The following is an 18828-nucleotide window of genomic DNA, read 5'->3' as shown; positions in this document are numbered from 1 at the left end:
TTCTCCCTCACCACAGCCATCTCTCCTGAAGGGGTCAGCTCTCCCGTGAGGGTCAGGGCCAGCTAGTTCTCTTGCTGCAGGGCCAGCTAGCTCTCTTGCTGCAGTGTCTAGAGAGAGGCAGGGCCAGCAAAGGGCGGGGCCTACTCAGGATGGTCCTCTGATTTCATCACGCATGATTCCTGTGGATCCCTGAGGTGACATGGGCCATAGACATCAGCACAGACCCCACCTACAGCTGGACAATGGACTCAGACATGGCCCTCAGCAGCAGCTTGGGCCCAGATGGCATCCTGGCTCAGGGTGGAAGCACTGGCCACTCAGACTGGGATGGTTCTGGCAGTGGCATGGCCCCCCAGACACCACCAAGGCCTCAAGTTGTTGTTGTTTGTTTGATAATACAATAGATAGCTCTGGAATTCAGAAAAACATGTATTACCTAAAAACAATACTAAATTGGGATATCAGCCAAGTGATACCTACTTGTTTCCAAGGTTCGCTTTGCTTGGGAATATGTACCTCGACCCTTTATCTGCGAGTGCTGTCTGTCTTTTGAGGGGAAGTACATTCCTTGGAGGCAGCAAATAGACAGTCTTTGCTTTTTGGTTCAGTATACTAGCTTGTGCTCTTGGAATGGGGAACTGAGACCATCAGTACTGATTCCTGCCGCCCTGTTGATCTCACAGTGTTTTCTTTCCTCCTTATTCTCCTGCTTAGCTATACTTCTAGTGCGGCTCATCCCCTCTGTGGACTCGTCGATGGACTTGTTTTCTCTTTGGTCAGAAGTGTCCCTCCAAGTATCCTCTGCAGAGCTTAGTGTCATAAATATCTTTGTTCTGTTTTTATCATGAAAAGTTTTTATTTTTCCTCCAGTTATGATAGGTCACTTTATTGTATGTATATGGAGTCTGTGTAGACAGTTGTTGTTGGAGCCATTGTGGCTTTTAAGGTTTCAGACTGATAGTCTAGTCATATTCTAATGGGCTGCTTTCTCATGTGACTTGGTGTTCTCTCTTGTTACTCTCAATATTTTTTTTTATTGTCTATATATTTAGTGTTTTTATTATGATCCGACACAAGGCGGTTCCTGGTCTTGTCTGTCTGGTACCCTAAATACCCCTATGTACTGAGTGGCATCTCTTTTCCTAACTCTGGGTGTTTTCTATTTATGCTTTTTTTTTTTTTTTTTTTTTTTTTTGAAAATGCTTCTATGCCTTTTGGACAAGGTTTTTTTTTCTCCTATGCCAAGTGTCTTTAGGTTTGGGCTTTTCAGATTGTCAAGTATCTTCAGATGTATCATCTTATTAGTTATCTTTTTCCGTGTTAAATTGTTCAAGCTTCTCTGCTTTGCCCTAAACCCCAGATAGTCTGTCCTCTCCTTCCTTGATTCATTCTATTCCTGAGACTCCATAGAATTTTTTTGAACTTAGTGTTTTTGTTTCAACATTTTAGTGTTCTCTTAGTTGAATTCCTTCTTCATGTCGTGTGTCATCTTCCTTATTTATCCAGCTATTTGCTTGTGTCTTTGAACATACCTGAAATTATTCTGAGTTCTCTATCTGGAATTTTGTTTAACTTACTCTCACTAGATGGCATTGCTGTAGGGTTAATAATTTTTGGAAGAACTGTGCTGTCTTACTCAGTTTCTTTTGTTACTGCATTGTAATTTATACATCTGGTGTTGTTTTGTATATTTTTTCTCAGCTGTTGAGGTATTTCCAGTGTTCAGGTGGGACTCGGGTATGGTAGAATTGAATGTGTAGTTTATAAAATAATTCCTCGGTCTAGGAGTTTATGGTTATCTGTTGTAAACACTGTATTATGCCTTGAGTAAATTATTAGCTGGAAGAACAGCCACATCTGCTTGCTATTACCACTGTGCAAAAGACATATTAGCCAATTAATAACAGTGGTCCCTTTGACTTCAGTAGCTCCTGGAGGATACACAGCCAAGCATGGTATGGAGTAGATGCGGATTTTAGTTAATAAGATTAGAAGTGGGAGAAAAGTAGAGTTGATAAAGATAAGAATCAAGGATTAGATCAACTTCAAAAAAATGAAATGGGTAAAGTAGCTGGGGAGAGGGGAGGGAGTTGGGATGCCGTTGGGTCCATGTATCATAGAAAGTATTAAATATGTGGAAGCTTACAATCAAGAAGGAAAAGGATGAGGGGGAAGTATGAGAGAAAGAAGAAAAGGTGTGGGACTGAGAGTGAGTATGTGAGATGTGGCTGGAGAGTGGCCGAATGCCATAGTAAACTGGGTGGAGAAGATAAACAGCAGCCCGAAGAGCCTACGGAGCAATATACAAGCAAAACCGTCTTAAGTTACAGAGTCAAGAGTATGATAGGAAGTAAGCAATAGAGGCAGCACTTAGGGAATAGTTTGCTGGCACAGCTACTCTGAGTTAATAGGGGAAGTTCTCAGACCTCGGGCTCTTACGGGTTTGGGGTGCCTTTGGTCTCTGCAGACTCTGCAGTCCTAGGATTCTGGTGCGCTGGGAAGAGCAGGTCATAAGTCCTTTTCTGTAGTTCCCTTTGGACCTCTGTACTCCACCTTGGCCTCTTCTGATCTGCAGGTCTTGTGTATGTGACGAGCAGTACTTCCCTTGCAGTTTCTCACATTTACTGAGAATCTTAGTCACAGTATGCATCTGTCCCCATTTGGGAGGGTGTGAAGCTTACTGCTGGTGAAGAGTGGCATTATCATCTCTTCAAGTACAGATCTTGAGGAGAAACAGCGCATAGATACTCTGGAAAACTGTGTTCCTAAGTTTTGGAGAATGCAGCCCAGTGGTTGACTCTTGTCTAAAAAGCAGTAGGCCCCTAGTGTCATGTCCCCCATCAGAATTATTCCAGTATTTGAAATGACATTGGCCTGGCACATATGTGTAAACAAGATTAGTAGCGGTGGGAAGTAACAGACTGATGAACTTGTACAGTAGCACAAAAGAATGTCAAGGTAGATTAATGCATGAGAAAAACAAGTCCCCTAGAAAATGGATTTTCCAGCCAAGTGTTTTATTCCAGTAATTCAGATCATTTCTTTTTGTTTTGTTTTGTTTTTGTTTTTTTTAAGATAGAGTTTCTCTGTGTAGTCCTGGCTGTCCTGGAATTCAATCTTTAGACCAGGCTAGCCTTGAGTGAAGATATTTGCCTGCGTTTGCTTCCTGAGTGCTGCGATTAAAGGCATGCACCACCTCCTCCCAGCTGCATCATTTCTTGTAGGTGGCACGTCTCACATGCAGAGTAGTTGGTTTCTGTCTTTCAAGAATCATAAAGTTGAAAAATGGTTTTAATCTTTTGCTATATCAGTTAAAAGAGAACACACTTCCATATAGGTCCTACCTAGAGTAAATATATAAACATTTGGTTGTAGATGAAGCCTGTGACCTCCTTCGGATTTCATGACAACATAGTGTTAAAATGAAAAGAAATGTATTTTATTCGTCTGCTGAATTGGCTAGCCTGTGATGTTTGTATTTATGTCCATAACTTTTTTTTAAAGTTTGCAGTAGCAAGCATGATTCTCTTCAGAAACTCAGCACATTTTTAGAGTATTTCTTCTCTATTGAGAAGCTTGGAAGCCACCGCAGGAAAGTAGCAAGAAGCAGAAGAGCTGGAGAGTGAAACCAGAAACATGGTTGAGTGAACACTGGGAGGAGACTTGGCACTTTAGATAATTGATATCGGAGAACTTTAAACACACTTCACGTCAGCGTCCTATTTCTCTTATTGTAGAACTACCTGGGTTATTAAGAGGCCATTCGTTGGAAGTTTCTAGCAGTTTAAACAATAGTCACTTCTTTAACTATTTGGGCCCATGTGAATCAGAACAGTGAAATCTGCCGTTGGGCTCACCACAAACTGGTTTTGGTCTGTGTGTGCAGGAAAGAATTGAGGCTTTAGTTAACGAAACAGGTACCAACACTATCTCACTGTGGGTGTGCTTCAATGTAGTCTATTTTAAGGCACCAAATAATTGCTAAACATTAGGAGTCAACATTTTTCAAGTCCTAGAACTTTAAGCAAATATAAATTTTATTAAAAGCTGAAAAGTTAGATTTGCTTTTATAAAGGGCAGACATTATGAACCTTTCTTCTATACCGGGATTGCTGAGTTCTATAATATCAAAACTATCAGAAACTGTCGCCACCACACAAAACTCTCAGCCCCCTGCTTTCCATTTTGTTGACAGTTAGGTCTCTAAGAAAGACCTGAGTTCACCAGGCTTTTCAGGAGCCATAGTGTAGTATAGTGTGGTGTAATGTAGTTTTGTGCAGTGTAGTGTGTGTAGTGTGGTGTTGTGTGTGCAGTGTGATGTGGTGTAGCATAGCGTGGTGTAGTAAGTACAATAAGTATAGTATGCTATATTCTGATGACTGGCTAGTCTGTCATGAGACTTGATACCTCGGTGATTTTGGAAAGCATTTAGATCAGCACAGATTGAAGGTAGGAATGCTTTTGAAAGCATGTTCAGAACAGGATCTTAATCACAGTATGCCAGGTACTGATACACACTTATATACAGACTATATACACACATGTGCATACATGTAGCGTGCATGCATAAGTCCATTCTAAAATGCTAAAGATACTATGTAAATAAAACAATGACTTCCCCTCTTGAATAAGCCGATTAAAAGTTAATTTCTAAAAACTCATCTTAATTCTGTGAATATCTATCAAAAGGACAAAGCCAGACTTGTAATGAAGATGGTCAGTAGTAGGATGCAAAGGAAAACGGACTTGAAGCCATAATCTCTCAACTGAACCTTAGCATATAAGAAGTAGACAAAGGAGCTCACACAGCACATGTATCACCAAGGGGAGGCTCCAAGGAGAGCCCTGGCATGCACAGGTCCTAACAGGCTTCCATGTCAGTGGGCCAGTTGCCTTTGGGAGGGAATCATGGGAAGAAGCCCTAAGACTGTGTGTGCAGGAGGAGTAGGGATGGGAGAGATGTTGTCAGTGGAAGTGCAGAGAAAGTAGTGGTGCAGTTTGCATTCAGAGGCAGGGTGCAGGCCTTGCTGGTGGATCCTGGGGAGAACTGAAGGCAAGCAAGCAGATACAGCAATGAAGCAGGTTTCTCACTAAGCAGGTGCCATTCACAAAGTATCTTGGAGGAAACATGACAGGTTTCCTTATTGTGCTGCATGCAAGGTTCCTGTGAATTATTCAAGAGTTAGTAGGTAATTGAGATCTATGAGTCTCAGAGGGTTTGGTCTGCAGGTACCCATATGGGAGATAATATCTGAAGCTATAGGCAAAATTAATGAGAGAAGATAGAAGAGAAAAATGTGTAACAACTGAGATCTGACAAATAGCAGCATCGGGAAGGCTGCTGTGTATCAGTGAGCTGGACAGAGCAGAAATGAGATCAGTAGAGCCCTGTGGTTTGGCAGTGTAGAAGAGAAGCGTTTTTTGTGTGCTACCTTCCAGGCTGCAGCAGCATCTCACCTGTGCACATGATCTGCCCCTTGCAACACTCAGGCTGACCCAGAGCTTGCTTATTACTGAACATTTACTCTCGGCACGTTCCTGCTTGCTATGCTCTGGGTATTTCTCATTTGTATCGAAAATAAAGATATAATCTATCTTGTTTAGCAAAACATTTGGAGTGGCATAAGACAGTGCTCTCAGGAGTTAGCTTTTTCCGTGATTAATAGGTAAACCTGCAGTTTGCATTTTTAGGTTTGAAAGCAAAAGTGTATTTTCACACAGGAAAAGTGATAAAAGCTTCAGCTTACATGAAGTTTTAAGACACATGTGAGGAGGCAGAGGCAGGCGGATCTCTGTAAGTTCGAGACCAGCCTGGTCTATAAGAGTTAGTTCCAGGACAGGCTCCAAAACCACAGAGAAACCCTGTCTCAAAAAACCAAAAAAAAAAAAAAAAAAAGACACATGTGAGTTAAAGGGTATTGCTGTATGTATATTGAGTGCTGGTTCTTAGAACACTCTACCCTTTTCACCCATTCTCGTCAATAACACTCATGTAGAACTCAGCTCTACGTGCTGTGTCTCTAGAATGTGTTCTGTGTGTATGCTTAGATAAAGCATTACTTATATTCCCACATTAGCTTCAAGGGAATGCTGCAATTATTTATGATGTGCCTAAATATTTAGCTTGAAGAGTTTTTTGACATATCTTTAACCTTAATCAACGGTATCTGGATTTTTTTATTTATTTATTTACTTATTTTTTTATTATGGCAGGGTTTCTTTGTAGTTTGGAGCCTATCCTGGAACTAGCTCTTGTGAACCAGGCTGGCCTTGAACTCACAGAGATCCTCCTGCCTCTGCCTCCTGAGTGCTGAATTAAAGGTGTGCTCCATCACTGTCTGGCTAGTACCTAAGTTTTTAAACTTAACAGGTTTGTGTTGTATTAATGAAGTATCAAGAGTTTGGTTTTGCAGTGTTTAATTTTGTTATTCCTTCTTTATCTGAAAAGATCATAAGCTTGTCCTTTTAGGGTATTTTATGTAGTAATATTTGGTTGTCAGAACATTTATTAATAAAAAACTACAAGAATTCTTGTTGAACAGTTTTCTCTTAGCTATGAAAACAGTCTTCCACACATTACGTAAAGAAAAACATAGGCTTTATGAGTAAACAGAAATAAATGATTCTAGAATGGTAGGATGTATTCTCTAAGGTACACTGTAGAGAAGACAATGATTTATAAATAAAAGTAAAGTAGCAGATGTAGTACTTGTGTTTATAATAAATATTTATGGAAGACATGGAGCAGATGTCCTGGGGATCACTTCACTAATTCAGAGTTTACTCTTCCTTTGTTCCCGAGACACGATGGGAAGAACACCAGCATAGGCATGATACACTGGGGTTTAGTTGTGTCGGTTGCTGATGAAAATGGCACACCCAGTGCAACTACAAAATTTGTAGTTTCAACTTGTTTATTGGGTTTGTACATAGATTCATACCAGAACTTAGAAAGAGGAAGGCTAGCTTCTTTTGGAATAAGAAAGATTTCTCTGGTTATGTCTTAGCATTTCATTTAATCATGTTAAGTTTCATGTCTTCATGTATAGATGTTAAAGCATTTCTTAACTTTTCTAGGTTATTTCTAAAAGAGAACTAATACTTGTTTGTTTTCCAATTTCTCAGACTGCTGAGAAGTCAGGCCAGATTGAAAGATCCAAGAATGTAAGGCAGAGACAAAATGACTTCAAGGTAAGTGAGGGATGAGAGTGTCAACTCTTCAGGGCACTAGGTTTTCTCTCCAACATTGTGGAAAACTTTATAGGCAAGATGTGTTTGATCATTCAGCACAAGCTTTCCCAGACTGATGATCATAATGCAGTTTTGCTTTTGCTTTTTCTAGAAAATGATTCAGGAAGTTATGCAATCCCTGGTGAAGCTGATCCGGGGAGCCCTGCTCCCACTCAGCCTCAGAGAGGGTGATGGAAGGCAGTATGGAGGCTGGGAGGTGCAGGCAGAGCTCTCAGGGCAGTGGCTCGCACATGTTATCCAGACCATAAGGTAAGTGTGAACCCATGGGAGCCATGCTCATTGAAAGGGCTTGGTGGGTTTACATGCATTTGTTTGCTTTAGTGCTTTTTGAAAACAGTCAGTACCCTAGAGTAGAATGTGTTGCTTAACATGTCAACCAAGAATCAATTTTCTATCTCTCTGTCCTGCTGCTTTGCCTATTTCTCACTTATGATCTAACAAAGCAGCTCTTAAGCATTCCTGGTGTTAGTGCTAGATGAGAGTGTCACACTTATGTGCATCCATCTATTGCAGGGACCCTGTACAGTCCCTGCTGCGTTTTCCACTTTCCGCTTTCAACACCCGTGCTGTTGCTCAGAAGCTCTGTTCGCCATAATTGCAGGATAGTTCCAAGCAGTGGCAGGGATTGCTTGGGGCCCCATTTACTCTCTTGTATTTCATTTGTTTGCCAGGCTGACGTATGAATCATTGACTGCCCTGGAAATTCCCAATGACATGTTACAGATTATCCAGGACCTAATTTTGGACCTCCGTATACGTTGTATAATGGTGACGTTGCAGCATACAGCAGAAGGTATGTTAGTAAAATTAGTAGCTTTTACTTGACAAGGTTACCCTAGAAAGCTTCCAAAGCCTTGAAAATAAGAGAAAACTAATGTTAGGGAAATTTGCATGTATTTATTCATTTCTAACTGTAGAATAGAATTTTTCCTTTTTTTAAAAAGTATCTTTTAAAAATAATTTAGTTGATATTTAAGACACCGCAGAAGGTAAGATGGATGTACTTGAAGCTAAGAATTTATTTAAAATAACAAATTTTAAATAGAAGCTGTTGGATAGAAAAGTTTATGTAAAATGTGGACCCTGTTTAAGAAACTTGTGGATATTTTTTAAGTAAATTTTAAAATCACATGAAATCAGAATATGATTGGCAGTATTTCTGTGGATACTAGAAATTATACATGCTTTTCTTTATACTTTGAAACTTTTCCAGAATTTTCTATATAGAGCTACCAAAAGGCTACCAAATTATTTTTATAACATGACCGTTGAAGTATTAAATGTGTTTTAAAAAAGGAAACAAATACGAACATTGTTATAAACAACATAGGCCACCAGGACTTTAAGTGTGGAAGACCCTGCACGTAGAATTGGTAGTTAATAGTACTTTGTGTCAGGGAAAAGAATGGAATCCAGCTAAGAATCTAAACATTCCCCTCCATCTTCACCTCAGCAAGCCTCCCTGCTGAAGGTTTGGGCAAGTGCCATTCCTCAAGAGGGAGCCAGCCTCCGCTCAGGAGTGAGAAGGAGGACTCACCCTGACTCTAGACTGCATAGGGGGCTGATTTTGCACATGTCTAGCACTTGGTGACGAATACTGAGAGAGTAATCACTGTTGTGAGGCTTCTTTGCTCCTAATCTGGAAAGCTCCAAATTAGGCTGTGCTGCTAAAAACAAAGAAAAAAACCCAAAAGTATTTGCATGAGCATGGTGGTGACACATGCTTTTAATCCTACCAGCACATGGGAGGCAGAGGCAGGTAGATCTCTGAGTTGAAGGCTAGCCTGCTCTACAGAGTGAGTTCCAGGACAGCCAGGGCTACACAGAGAAACTGTTTCTAAAAATAAACAAAATAACCATTTGTTAGAAAATGTGAAAAACACATAACTAAGTCCTCAAATCTGTAAATATTGCATTGTATCTCTTTTTTCACAAACTTATGTAAAATAATTAAAAGCCACAGCCCATGGATGTTTTTGTCTCGTTGAAGTTCTGTGAGACAGTTTCATAGAAAGTATTTGTGTCCTTCTTTTCCACGTAGAAATAAAGAGATTAGCTGAAAAAGAAGATTGGATTGTTGACAATGAAGGACTGACTTCCCTAGTAAGTTTAAATTAATTTTATTGTTAGTCGTTAATGTTTGTTACAGGCAAGAGAAATGTGTTTATTTTCTTAAGGATCATGTTCATTTTGCATTATAACTCCAACTGGTTTCTAGAAATTGTGTCATGATCTTAAAATGTCCATTCCCAAAGTCAGTTTTGCTTACTGCTGATCAGAGACATTTAAAATGAGTGAAAACAGTAGAATCTGTGTTGGCCTGGACCACTACTATATCACTACTTCTGTTTGCATTACTTTTTAAAACTAGAGTGTGCTTAATTCCGCATTGCTTAGCAACTTGGAGTTTTCAGAAATGCAAGCTAGAGGAATGATGCTTCTGTCCCCAAAGCTAAAACAAACCCAAGGGAGAGGCATAAACCAGTGCAGGCAGCTCCACATAGGTCAGGCAGCAAACAGACTCATGATCTATTTCTAGAGTGTTCATTCTAGAAACATCCTCTTTCTGGGTGGATTTAGAATTTTAAGTGCCATTGAGAATACTTTTCATAGTTTTTCATGTTTTCATGCCTGTTCGAGGGGTGCCTGGCAGTCTGGTAGGAACCGAGTGGCTGCTGAAACGGAGACTTACGCAGGACAACAGTGGGTGCCCTTTCCTCGTGCTGGCCGCACAGCTCGTCATCAGCCAGCCCAGGGTGACCCTCTGTGCCGGCTTCAGTCTGGCTGTCCTGGTGGTCCTTTAAGCCTCACTCCTGTCAGGAGGAATGTAGAGCAGTCCAAGTCGCCACAGCCACTGTCTTTAGAGTCTGTTGGCCGAAAACATCCCCAAGCCTGAGGAAGTGGCTCCTCGGCAGTATGACTACTGCCGGTCTCTTTCATGTCCTCCTTTGCAAGGGAGAGAAAGTAAGTCCTGAGTTTGGAACTTGTAGTTTCTGCCAAGAATAAAGTGGATTTGGCCCCACAAATTATAAACCACTGGTTAGTTAGGAACAGAGATCCCACCCAGCATTTTTCCTTCTCCTGGAGTCTGCATGGGAAGTAGTCTCACTTCAAAAGCTGGGGCTGGTTGTCTCTTTGAAGTTCAAGGCTCTACTCCAGGTCAGTATAAATGGATGCCAGTGTTGTTTAAGTTTAGAAAAGACATAGCTACCGCCAGTGTTTCCTAAGTTAAATCATGCAAGAGATGAGCTGAGAAAGTTCATTATTTTTAATAATCAGTACGGATTCTTTTTCAGAGGATCTTTAGATTAAAATGCTTAATTGGTTGGATTTGTTCTGTTGACTGCATTATTTGCACTTAAATCTAAAGTATTCTTTGATTAGTTCTCACACTAGCCTTGTAGAGAAAGAGTGTATGTGGTACTTAGCTCATCACTTCCTGAGATATGTAAAATACTAAGAAGATAGTTTTTATATTGATTATATTTTGAAGTCATTTGAATTTCTAGTTTTATCTCTGCTGCTGTGTTAAAGTACTCTGACCAAAAGCAGCTTAGGGAAGAAAGGAATTCTTTAGCTTATAAGCCCAGGTCACAGCCCATCATTGAGGGAAGTCAGGGCAAGAACTCAAGGCTATTCCACGTGGCATTGTCGTTAGTCAAGGAACTCACTTCACAGCCAGTGACATCAAGCAAGAACCGTGGGACAGGATGTTTGATGGCTGGCTGCAGGCTTATATTCCCATTCACTTGTGTAGTTCAGAACAGCTTGTCTAGGTTGGTGCTGCCCACAGTGTACTGGGCCCTACTATATCAGTTAACAACACAGCCTTCCAGAGACATCCACGGGGTGATCTGATCCAGGCAGCTGCAGAGCTGAGGCTCTCCCTCAGATGACTGTGTGCTGTATCAGGGTAACTGGCAGATCTAAGCAACAAGAGATGCTGTGTTAAAATTTCTTCTTAAGCTGTCTGACGTGGGATATCTCATATTTCCTCTATGGCTTATGACCATAGCACACATCACTCTTCTGAATGATGGCATGGAGGAGTCAACACTGCCCTCCTGAGAGTCAGAGTCTCTCCTAGGGAAGACCCAGAATCCTTTTGGCCTGAGTCTCCCTTCACCAAAACTGAGCAGAATGCCTTCATAGTGTGGACTTAGAAGTAGATGTGGTTCTGTGCACTAAAGCATGACGTGAACTACAAAGTTTTGGGCAAAGAATTTTATTTGTTAAGTTAATGCTTATAGCAACCGGGACACCATGCAGACAACAAGTTACCTTAATTTCCATGCTTGATCTCTGCGTCAAATGAATTTTGTACAAAGGAAGGAAAAAAAGCTGTATGTTCAGTTTGAGAAAGTTAAAAGTCCTTGTTTCATGAAAAACAAAAGCTGACCAACACTCAGTCCTCCAGCACAACGCAGGTGCTGGCTTTAGCACCTTGGTCAGTAAGTCAGCATGTGCAGACTCCCGTGGCTTGCACCATAGAGTAGAACTCTGCTGGGAACCCTGGAAAATGACTGGATTATTATTAGGGAAGCATGGCTCTATTCTGTTTGTAAAATTGGATTTCCCTAAGTGCAGTGATAACCACAAGATAATTCATTTTGTTTGGCCCTCGCTACACACAGACGTCACATGAATACACATAGGGTTAAAAAGAACTAAACCCTGTGGGCTGTGTGAAACAAACCACTGAAGTGGTGCATCTGGAGTCAGCTAAAACATCCTCTAGCAAATGCTGGTGAAGAATGCAGCTATCGTGGTGGGCTTGATGATGCTGATGACCTTTGTAGCTGCTCAGCACAGAACTTTCTCAAGAGGAAAGAGGGGTCAAGATTTAGAGAGCAGGAGCCCACATCCCAGCTCTGAGCAGCTCAACCCTTTGTGCATGTGCACCCTAAGGACAGACTCATTTACATGCCCTGAACTTTGATCTAACCCTCTGAGGAGAACGCTTGCTTCTCCCTTTGCTGTGCCTGGGATTAGGAAGTACCCCCCATGTGTGCTCTGGAAGTGAGCTGAGCCTTTGAGGGCATGGCTGCTCTGCATCTAGAAAGTGTCTTAGCTAGACCCTCATTAGCTATACCCTCACCAAGGCTCTTCAACAGATCAGGTGAAAGTGTACTGTTTTATCACATACTGTTCCCTCCCTCCCTCCCTCCCTCCCTCCCTCCCTCCCTCCCTCCCTCCCTCCCTCCCTCCCTCCCTTCCTTTTTCTTTCTTTTTTATTTAATTTGGAGATTTCTTTCAGAACTAGAATGGTTTTGATAACCTCCTACAGGTGGGTGATTCACTGACAACAGACAGGTGTTTCTAGAATAGGAAGAGCAATCGTTTAGACTGTTTACTGCTGCCTTGGCTGAAGCTGCTCTCTAAGCTGTCTGGTATTTTCTGTCCATTCATGGTACTAATATAGGTGTAAAGAGTACGAAAGTCTAGTTGAGATCCTAACACATGATGTCTAAGTGAGCTCACATGAATGCCAACGTCTCACTGCCCACAGGTGACATTCAGTTTTTATTCTCAACATGTGCTTCCTGTTTTTGTTTAATCATCTTAGATAGCTGTGCTGACTGTGGACGGTAGGCTAATAAGCAGGTCACCATCTGACCATTTGTTCTCTCTTTGTTTTGCAATCTTTTGGCTCAAACCCCAGGCTTCGCACATGCTCGGCAGTAGTGAACAGTGTGACTTTTGTGCGTTTATGGTTCGGCCTATTCTTCCTTTTCCCACTTGTACTTTTAACTACTCTTCATGGTGCTTCTAGTGGTTTCATTGTGTGTCAGTATAGTGATACTAATACCAAGGCCCTATTTTAGAAAAGTAAACTGGTTTTGTTTTTGATGTGTATGGATTTTTCTTCTCCTTTTTTCCAAACTCCCTCAAAAAATTGGTGGCTCTAGTTCTTCCTGAAGATGTCCTGCCCAGAGTGTTAGTTCAGTGTTAGTCTTGGCCTCACTCGGAGCCCTTGCAAATCTTAGGTCCTAATCCCTCTCTGCATTTGTGTTCAGTGCCAGCAACTCACTGTCTTACTGAGGCCTCAGTCCTGTGGTTTGCTGTCCTCTCATGTGTCGTGATGTCCTCATACCTTTTTCCCTGTTCTCAGGACTTTGGCCATCCTGTTTAGAGAGAAGACCCTCCCACACCATTCTTTATGAGCTCTAGTATTTCCTCCACGATGCTTCTTACTGTTTAAGTTACAGTTTCATGTCTATAAAAAACAAAACCAACAACAAAAAACCTGTGACTGTCATGTTCGATGCCTCTCAACTTGGAAAAGCATGTAGTGAGAATTCTATCAGATCTGTTCATGTGAACTTCAAGTGATCACATAACACAGGCACTAGGATGTTAAAATCTGTTCCCACTTTTTTATTTTCTATCCATTCATTTTCTTTTCTTCTCTTTTCGGTTTGTTTTTCTTTTTTTCTTTTCTTTTCTTTCTTTCTTTCTTTTTTTTTTTTTTAAGACAGTGTTTCTTTCTCTACGTGACCCTGGCTCTCCTAGAACTTAACTTTGTAGACCAGGCTAGCCTCAAACTCAGACCTGCCTACCTCTGCCTCCCGCGGTTTGGGATTAAAGGCAGGCTGCAAGTTTCAGTTTTGACTTAGTGTACGTAGAAAATGGATACAGTGACTTACTCAGCTTTAAGGATCTGTACATCCTCCAGATGGTTGTTAGAACTTTAGGTTTGACTGAGCAGTATAAGAGGTGGCCCACCTAGAAAATTGAGCTTATACATCATATGCATGCCTTACATTTGCTCCTTATCAGTTTCCTATGAAAGGACAATTTTGATTAAAAAAAATTTAATCAGTCTACATGAATTAAAAAAGCCTTACTCTCAAAATTTAACCCTTTTGAAACATGCCAGTCTCAACTCCACTGCGTTTAGACTTCTGGTCAGATTGTGTCTTTGTTCTTTTCTGTAACTCCGGAGACTTGAGCTTTTGGTTGCTTTCAGCTCCATAAATAGGAGGTTTTCTTTCTTTCAGCCACATCAGTTTGAACAGACCATCATGCACTCCCTGCAGTCATTGAAGGCTGTTGTCGACTGCAAGCCTGGAGAAGCCAGTGTGAGTTTCGGCCCTCTTCCACATGCCTTAGCCAGTCTTAAGAAATCCCTACCTGGTATGGAAGAACTGCGAGGAGAAGAGGGAGGAGAAACTGTAGTTGGGATGTAAAAACAAAAAGAAAAGAAATTCCTTGCCTGGGAACTACAATAAATAGTAGTCATTGACGTCCAAGAGCTGTTCTGTCTTCTAAATGCTTTTGTTTAGTAAGTTCTACTTCGATGTGTTGAGTTCAGGATCCAAGGCAGGCTGAGCAGATAAAATGTGGTCCAGCAGCTTTGAGTAGAGCAGAATTCTTGTGGACTGATTGAATGTCTGACTTGGATATCACCAGCCAACTGGGGATCAGAACCCACTGGTAGGAAGCTGCCTAAGGCTAGCCCTTCGGAGTGAGGGTGCTGACACCCAGAGTGGTATTCGGTGTTTTAGCTTTTACGTCTAGTATTTCAAGCAAAACGTTTTGTTTGCTTAGCAAAATCAAAACTTTTTTTATCTAAATCCTTTGTAGGTCTTCCAACAGCCTAAAACACAGGAGGAGGTTTGCCAACTAAGCATCAATATCATGCAGGTAACTAAAAGCAGTGGTAGAGACTGAACCCGTGCACTGATCTGTCACTCACCATTGATAATGTTCATATCACTATTAAATAAGTTCTCTTAAAATCTCATCTGTGTGCAAAAGCATTTACAATAAGTTGTGCTTCATAGGTACATAAGTGAAATTGAGCATGTTTGTGAATGAATAAGGAAAACGAAAGGGGTCTTTCTCCTAAAATGTATTCAGGAACATAAGTAAATACATAAAAGTTGATTCAAAGTGCTTATGATATTCTGTCACTTTTGTAGTTAGACATTGATGGGGTATATATATTTCTGCTACTTAGTTCGCACATATACACACACACACACACACCTACACACCTACACACCTACACACCTACATTACAGATACATTACTAGGCGTATCTCTCCCTTGCCTTATATTTTATTGGCCAGACAGTTCTGCTTTAATTTATATAAAATTGTTTTAATATTCAAATAGATTAATACCTGAAAACTCATATCACTGAAACTTGCTATTTTTAATCCAGGTTTTTATATACTGTCTGGAACAACTGAGCACCAAGCCTGATGCAGACATAGATACTACTCAGTAAGTAAAAATGTAATTAATCTCATTGATGAATTTAAGAGTAATATCCACCTGGTATTTGCATGGGTTCTAGAGAGCTGAACTCTGCTGCTCACATTGGGTGGCAAGCACTATACAAACGGCCATCTCCTCAGCCCCACATTTTTAATTCTTGTAGGTCTTTTTTTATATGATCGTATGTATTTGGCTCACTATGCCACCAGAACATTGTGTCACTGATCGCAGCCAGATCTGCGATCTGGTGAAGTCAGTCTTATGCTTTGCTAGAATTTCTCATTCCTCCATTGATGGATTCTAACAGGTGGTGCGAATTTCCGAACTTTATCTCCTGCTCTGATCATATGTAACTCTGTGTTAGTTAGGGCTGTTTTAGCTAGCATTTCTTTATATTTCAACTTTTTTTCAGATTGGTATTTTTGTTGTTGCTGTTGCTTGTTTTGTTTGGTTGGTTTTTTTTTTTTTTTTTTTTGGTTTTTCGAGACAGGGTTTCTCTGTAGCTTTGGTGCCTGTCCTGGAACTAGCTCTTGTAGACCAGGCTGGCCTCGAACTCACAGAGAATACCTATCTAACTTTGAAGACTAAAAGAATAAACAACTGTGCAATATATGAAGACAATGATCTTCAACTGTAAACAATGTCATAGTATCAGAGGTAGAAATGTACAATGTAATATGGTAGAAGTATCAATACAATATAGACAAAGTTATAAGCATACTCATACCAAAATAGAGGTAGGAACACTCACATTCAATATTTAACATATCAGTATACAAGAAACAGTACCAGTACAATTTTTTATAAACAGTAATTTACAAATACCAATCATCCCAAAAAACCAGTTAATCCGCCTGCCTCTGCCTCCCAAGTGCTGGGATTAAAGGCGTGCGCCACCACTGCCCAGCCCGGTTGGTTTTTTTGAGACAGGGTTTCTCTATGTAGCCCTGGCTGTCCTGGAACTCGCTCTATAGACCAGACTGGCCTCTAATTCAGATCCACCTGCCTCTGCCTCCCAAGTGTTTTTATTATTGCTGTTTTCAAGTATTATTTTATATTCATCATATTAGACTTCCATATGAATTCAAGTCAGTCAAGTTTAAAGAAAAAATTTGCTAAGGTATTTCTTCTGATTCTGTTAAATCAGTAAATTAATGAGTGGGTTACCCTGCTCTCGCTTTTCACCTTTGAATGGTTTTGATTGCTTATGAGTTATCAACTAACTTAGCTCACCTGTAAGTAGGTCACTGTGAAAATGAGTTTCGAACTTTCCCCTGGAAATTCTGATAGTTAAAAACACTTTAATTATATGACTATTATTTGACATTTGACCATTTGGTAATTTGTTTTTTAATTTAATACAGTCACTTGAGTATTGAGAATTTTCCATAGAAGTTATGTAGCCCTGGATAAGAAATAAGTCCATAGTGCTTCCTTATATATATTAAATATAAAGAAGACATTCTGGAACTTGTACAGCTGTTTTTATCAAAACATTTGGAGTCAATGTAGTTTTAAGTCAGTTTTAATTGTGACTGTTCTATTGCCTCTTCTACATTCAGTCTTTCTGTGGATGTTTCGTCTCCTGATTTGTTTGGAAGCATCCATGAAGACTTCAGTTTGACTTCAGTAAGTAAAATGCCAAACACAGAAAGTAAAGTGTATCATGTTAAAGGTTGTAGCTGTGGTAATCAGCCTAAGTCATATAAGATGGACTCTGTAGACACTGCGCTTTGCTCTGGGACTACCTTATGTAGTAAATATTTGTGTGTGTGTTTCACACTGAAAAAGATCCTTCCCTGGAGTTAAACATGAAAAGACCCAGCGCGTCTGCTGCTTCTTGAGTTAAAGGTGCCCTGGTTGTTTGCTGGTGCTGCAGAGTTGCCTGGATGGCCTGGGAGGGGCAGAGGCACGGCATTTCCATTGTGTAGTTTGCCCCTTCAGCCTGACAAACCCCACTTTTCGCTACTTTATTTCTACAACTCCCCTGTTTTGTTTGAACATAGGTTACATGACAAAGCCAAACCAAATTCCCACAGGCTATCTAATGAAGGCATTTACTCAATTCTCTGTTGAGGTTTTTCTTCCCAGATAACCTCGCATGTGTTGGGGGGGAAGTCAATTAAGATAGGTGGCAAGAGCTATGGGAAACCGTAAAGTGGATTGAAGCCGGCCTTTCCTTGTGAATCTGGGAGGAAGTGGGGTAGAAGGGATGGGGCTGGAGGAAAAGGCCTTTGAAACTAAGACCCTACCAATCATCTGGCCCAACTATGCTTTTGCTTTCTTCATCTTTTAGGAGGACTCAGTGGTGGTGGATCTCATCTTACCTGTCATTGTTATTTGCCCTAATAGCTTCCACCAGTTTAGCCAGAGCATCCTTGTTTTCCAAGTTAACCTGTGTGAAGGCATTAATGGTACATATTTTCCTGTGTACAGCCACTTAGTCTGGCTTTTCCCTTGTGGATGCTGTAGGGGAACCCCATCTTCGACACAGGGCAGGTAGGAAGACCAGTAGCTCAATGCGGCCTACATCAATGGGCAGTCACCACCAGCTGAGCCTTCTTGTTCTCCACTAAGGTGGAGACTGTATTGACTCCCCCCCCCCCCCGCTAGAAGGACAGGTGGTCACATCCCCTTTGCCCTTTCATCTCAGTGTGAGCCATCAGCCTTGCTTCTTCTCCTGCTTTGTCTGTGGCCTGTAGCTGTGGACAAACTTAACAGCTAAGTAACGATTTGCGATTTGCCAGTTCAGGGCCTGGGTGAACTGCTTGATGGCAGGAGGTACTTTGAGCAGCTTAGAGAGGATGGCCCTTTGCCATTGCAGCCTCATGTAGCGGGGGCATTTGATGAAGCCTTTGAGATCTCATTTGGGCCGGATGCCCCCCCCAGTGCCAAAGTTCTTAGACTTTTTCACAAACTAAAGATTCACCACTTTTTAGACCTCCTGTTTCTTCGTGACAGCGGGGGCTGGGACCACCTTCTTCCCCTTGGCCTTCTTTCCTTTGGGCATCTTGCTCAGCTGGAGGAGAGAGTCATCTGGCCTTTTTATATTACATTTCCCAACTAAAAGTTAATTCAGGACCACCACCTTTGGTTGTCTGGGTTACTTAAATGGTTCTGTAATCTTTTATTTGTGTTTGTTGATGACCAAAGCTGGTGGTACGTAGGCAGCATTGTGCTGGAAATAAAGATAGGGAATTGTAATAAGGAAGTGAGAAGATGTTTAAGTACTAGAAGATAGATTTGCTTGGCTGTTGACTTTAGAGACTCTGGTATATCCCTTGGTCCAGATGCCTCAAAGAATAGGAAGCTATGTTTTTTTGCATTTTCTCCCCTGGAGTACTTAACTCT

At 41.1% G+C, this 18828-nt stretch overlaps 1 protein-coding gene across 2 annotated transcripts in view; it reads left to right on the top strand.

Moving 5' to 3' along the window:
- The window catches only part of Exoc2 (exocyst complex component 2), a 160679-nt gene that overhangs the window by 88318 nt on the left and 53533 nt on the right, over positions 1 to 18828 (top strand). For both annotated transcript variants that reach the window (XM_057787504.1, XM_057787503.1), the window contains exons 14-21: positions 7126 to 7191; positions 7343 to 7500; positions 7923 to 8044; positions 9293 to 9354; positions 14253 to 14333; positions 14839 to 14898; positions 15422 to 15483; positions 17040 to 17106. In XM_057787504.1, the coding sequence (XP_057643487.1) occupies positions 7126 to 7191; positions 7343 to 7500; positions 7923 to 8044; positions 9293 to 9354; positions 14253 to 14333; positions 14839 to 14898; positions 15422 to 15483; positions 17040 to 17106 (678 nt within the window). The remainder of the gene's footprint in view (positions 1 to 7125; positions 7192 to 7342; positions 7501 to 7922; positions 8045 to 9292; positions 9355 to 14252; positions 14334 to 14838; positions 14899 to 15421; positions 15484 to 17039; positions 17107 to 18828) is intronic.

This window comes from Chionomys nivalis, chromosome 13 (assembly GCF_950005125.1).
Source record: "Chionomys nivalis chromosome 13, mChiNiv1.1, whole genome shotgun sequence".
NCBI classification, from domain to species: Eukaryota; Metazoa; Chordata; class Mammalia; order Rodentia; family Cricetidae; genus Chionomys; species Chionomys nivalis.
The sequence above is the reverse complement of the archived record's forward strand: the minus strand, read 5'-3'. Positions and strand labels throughout refer to the sequence as shown.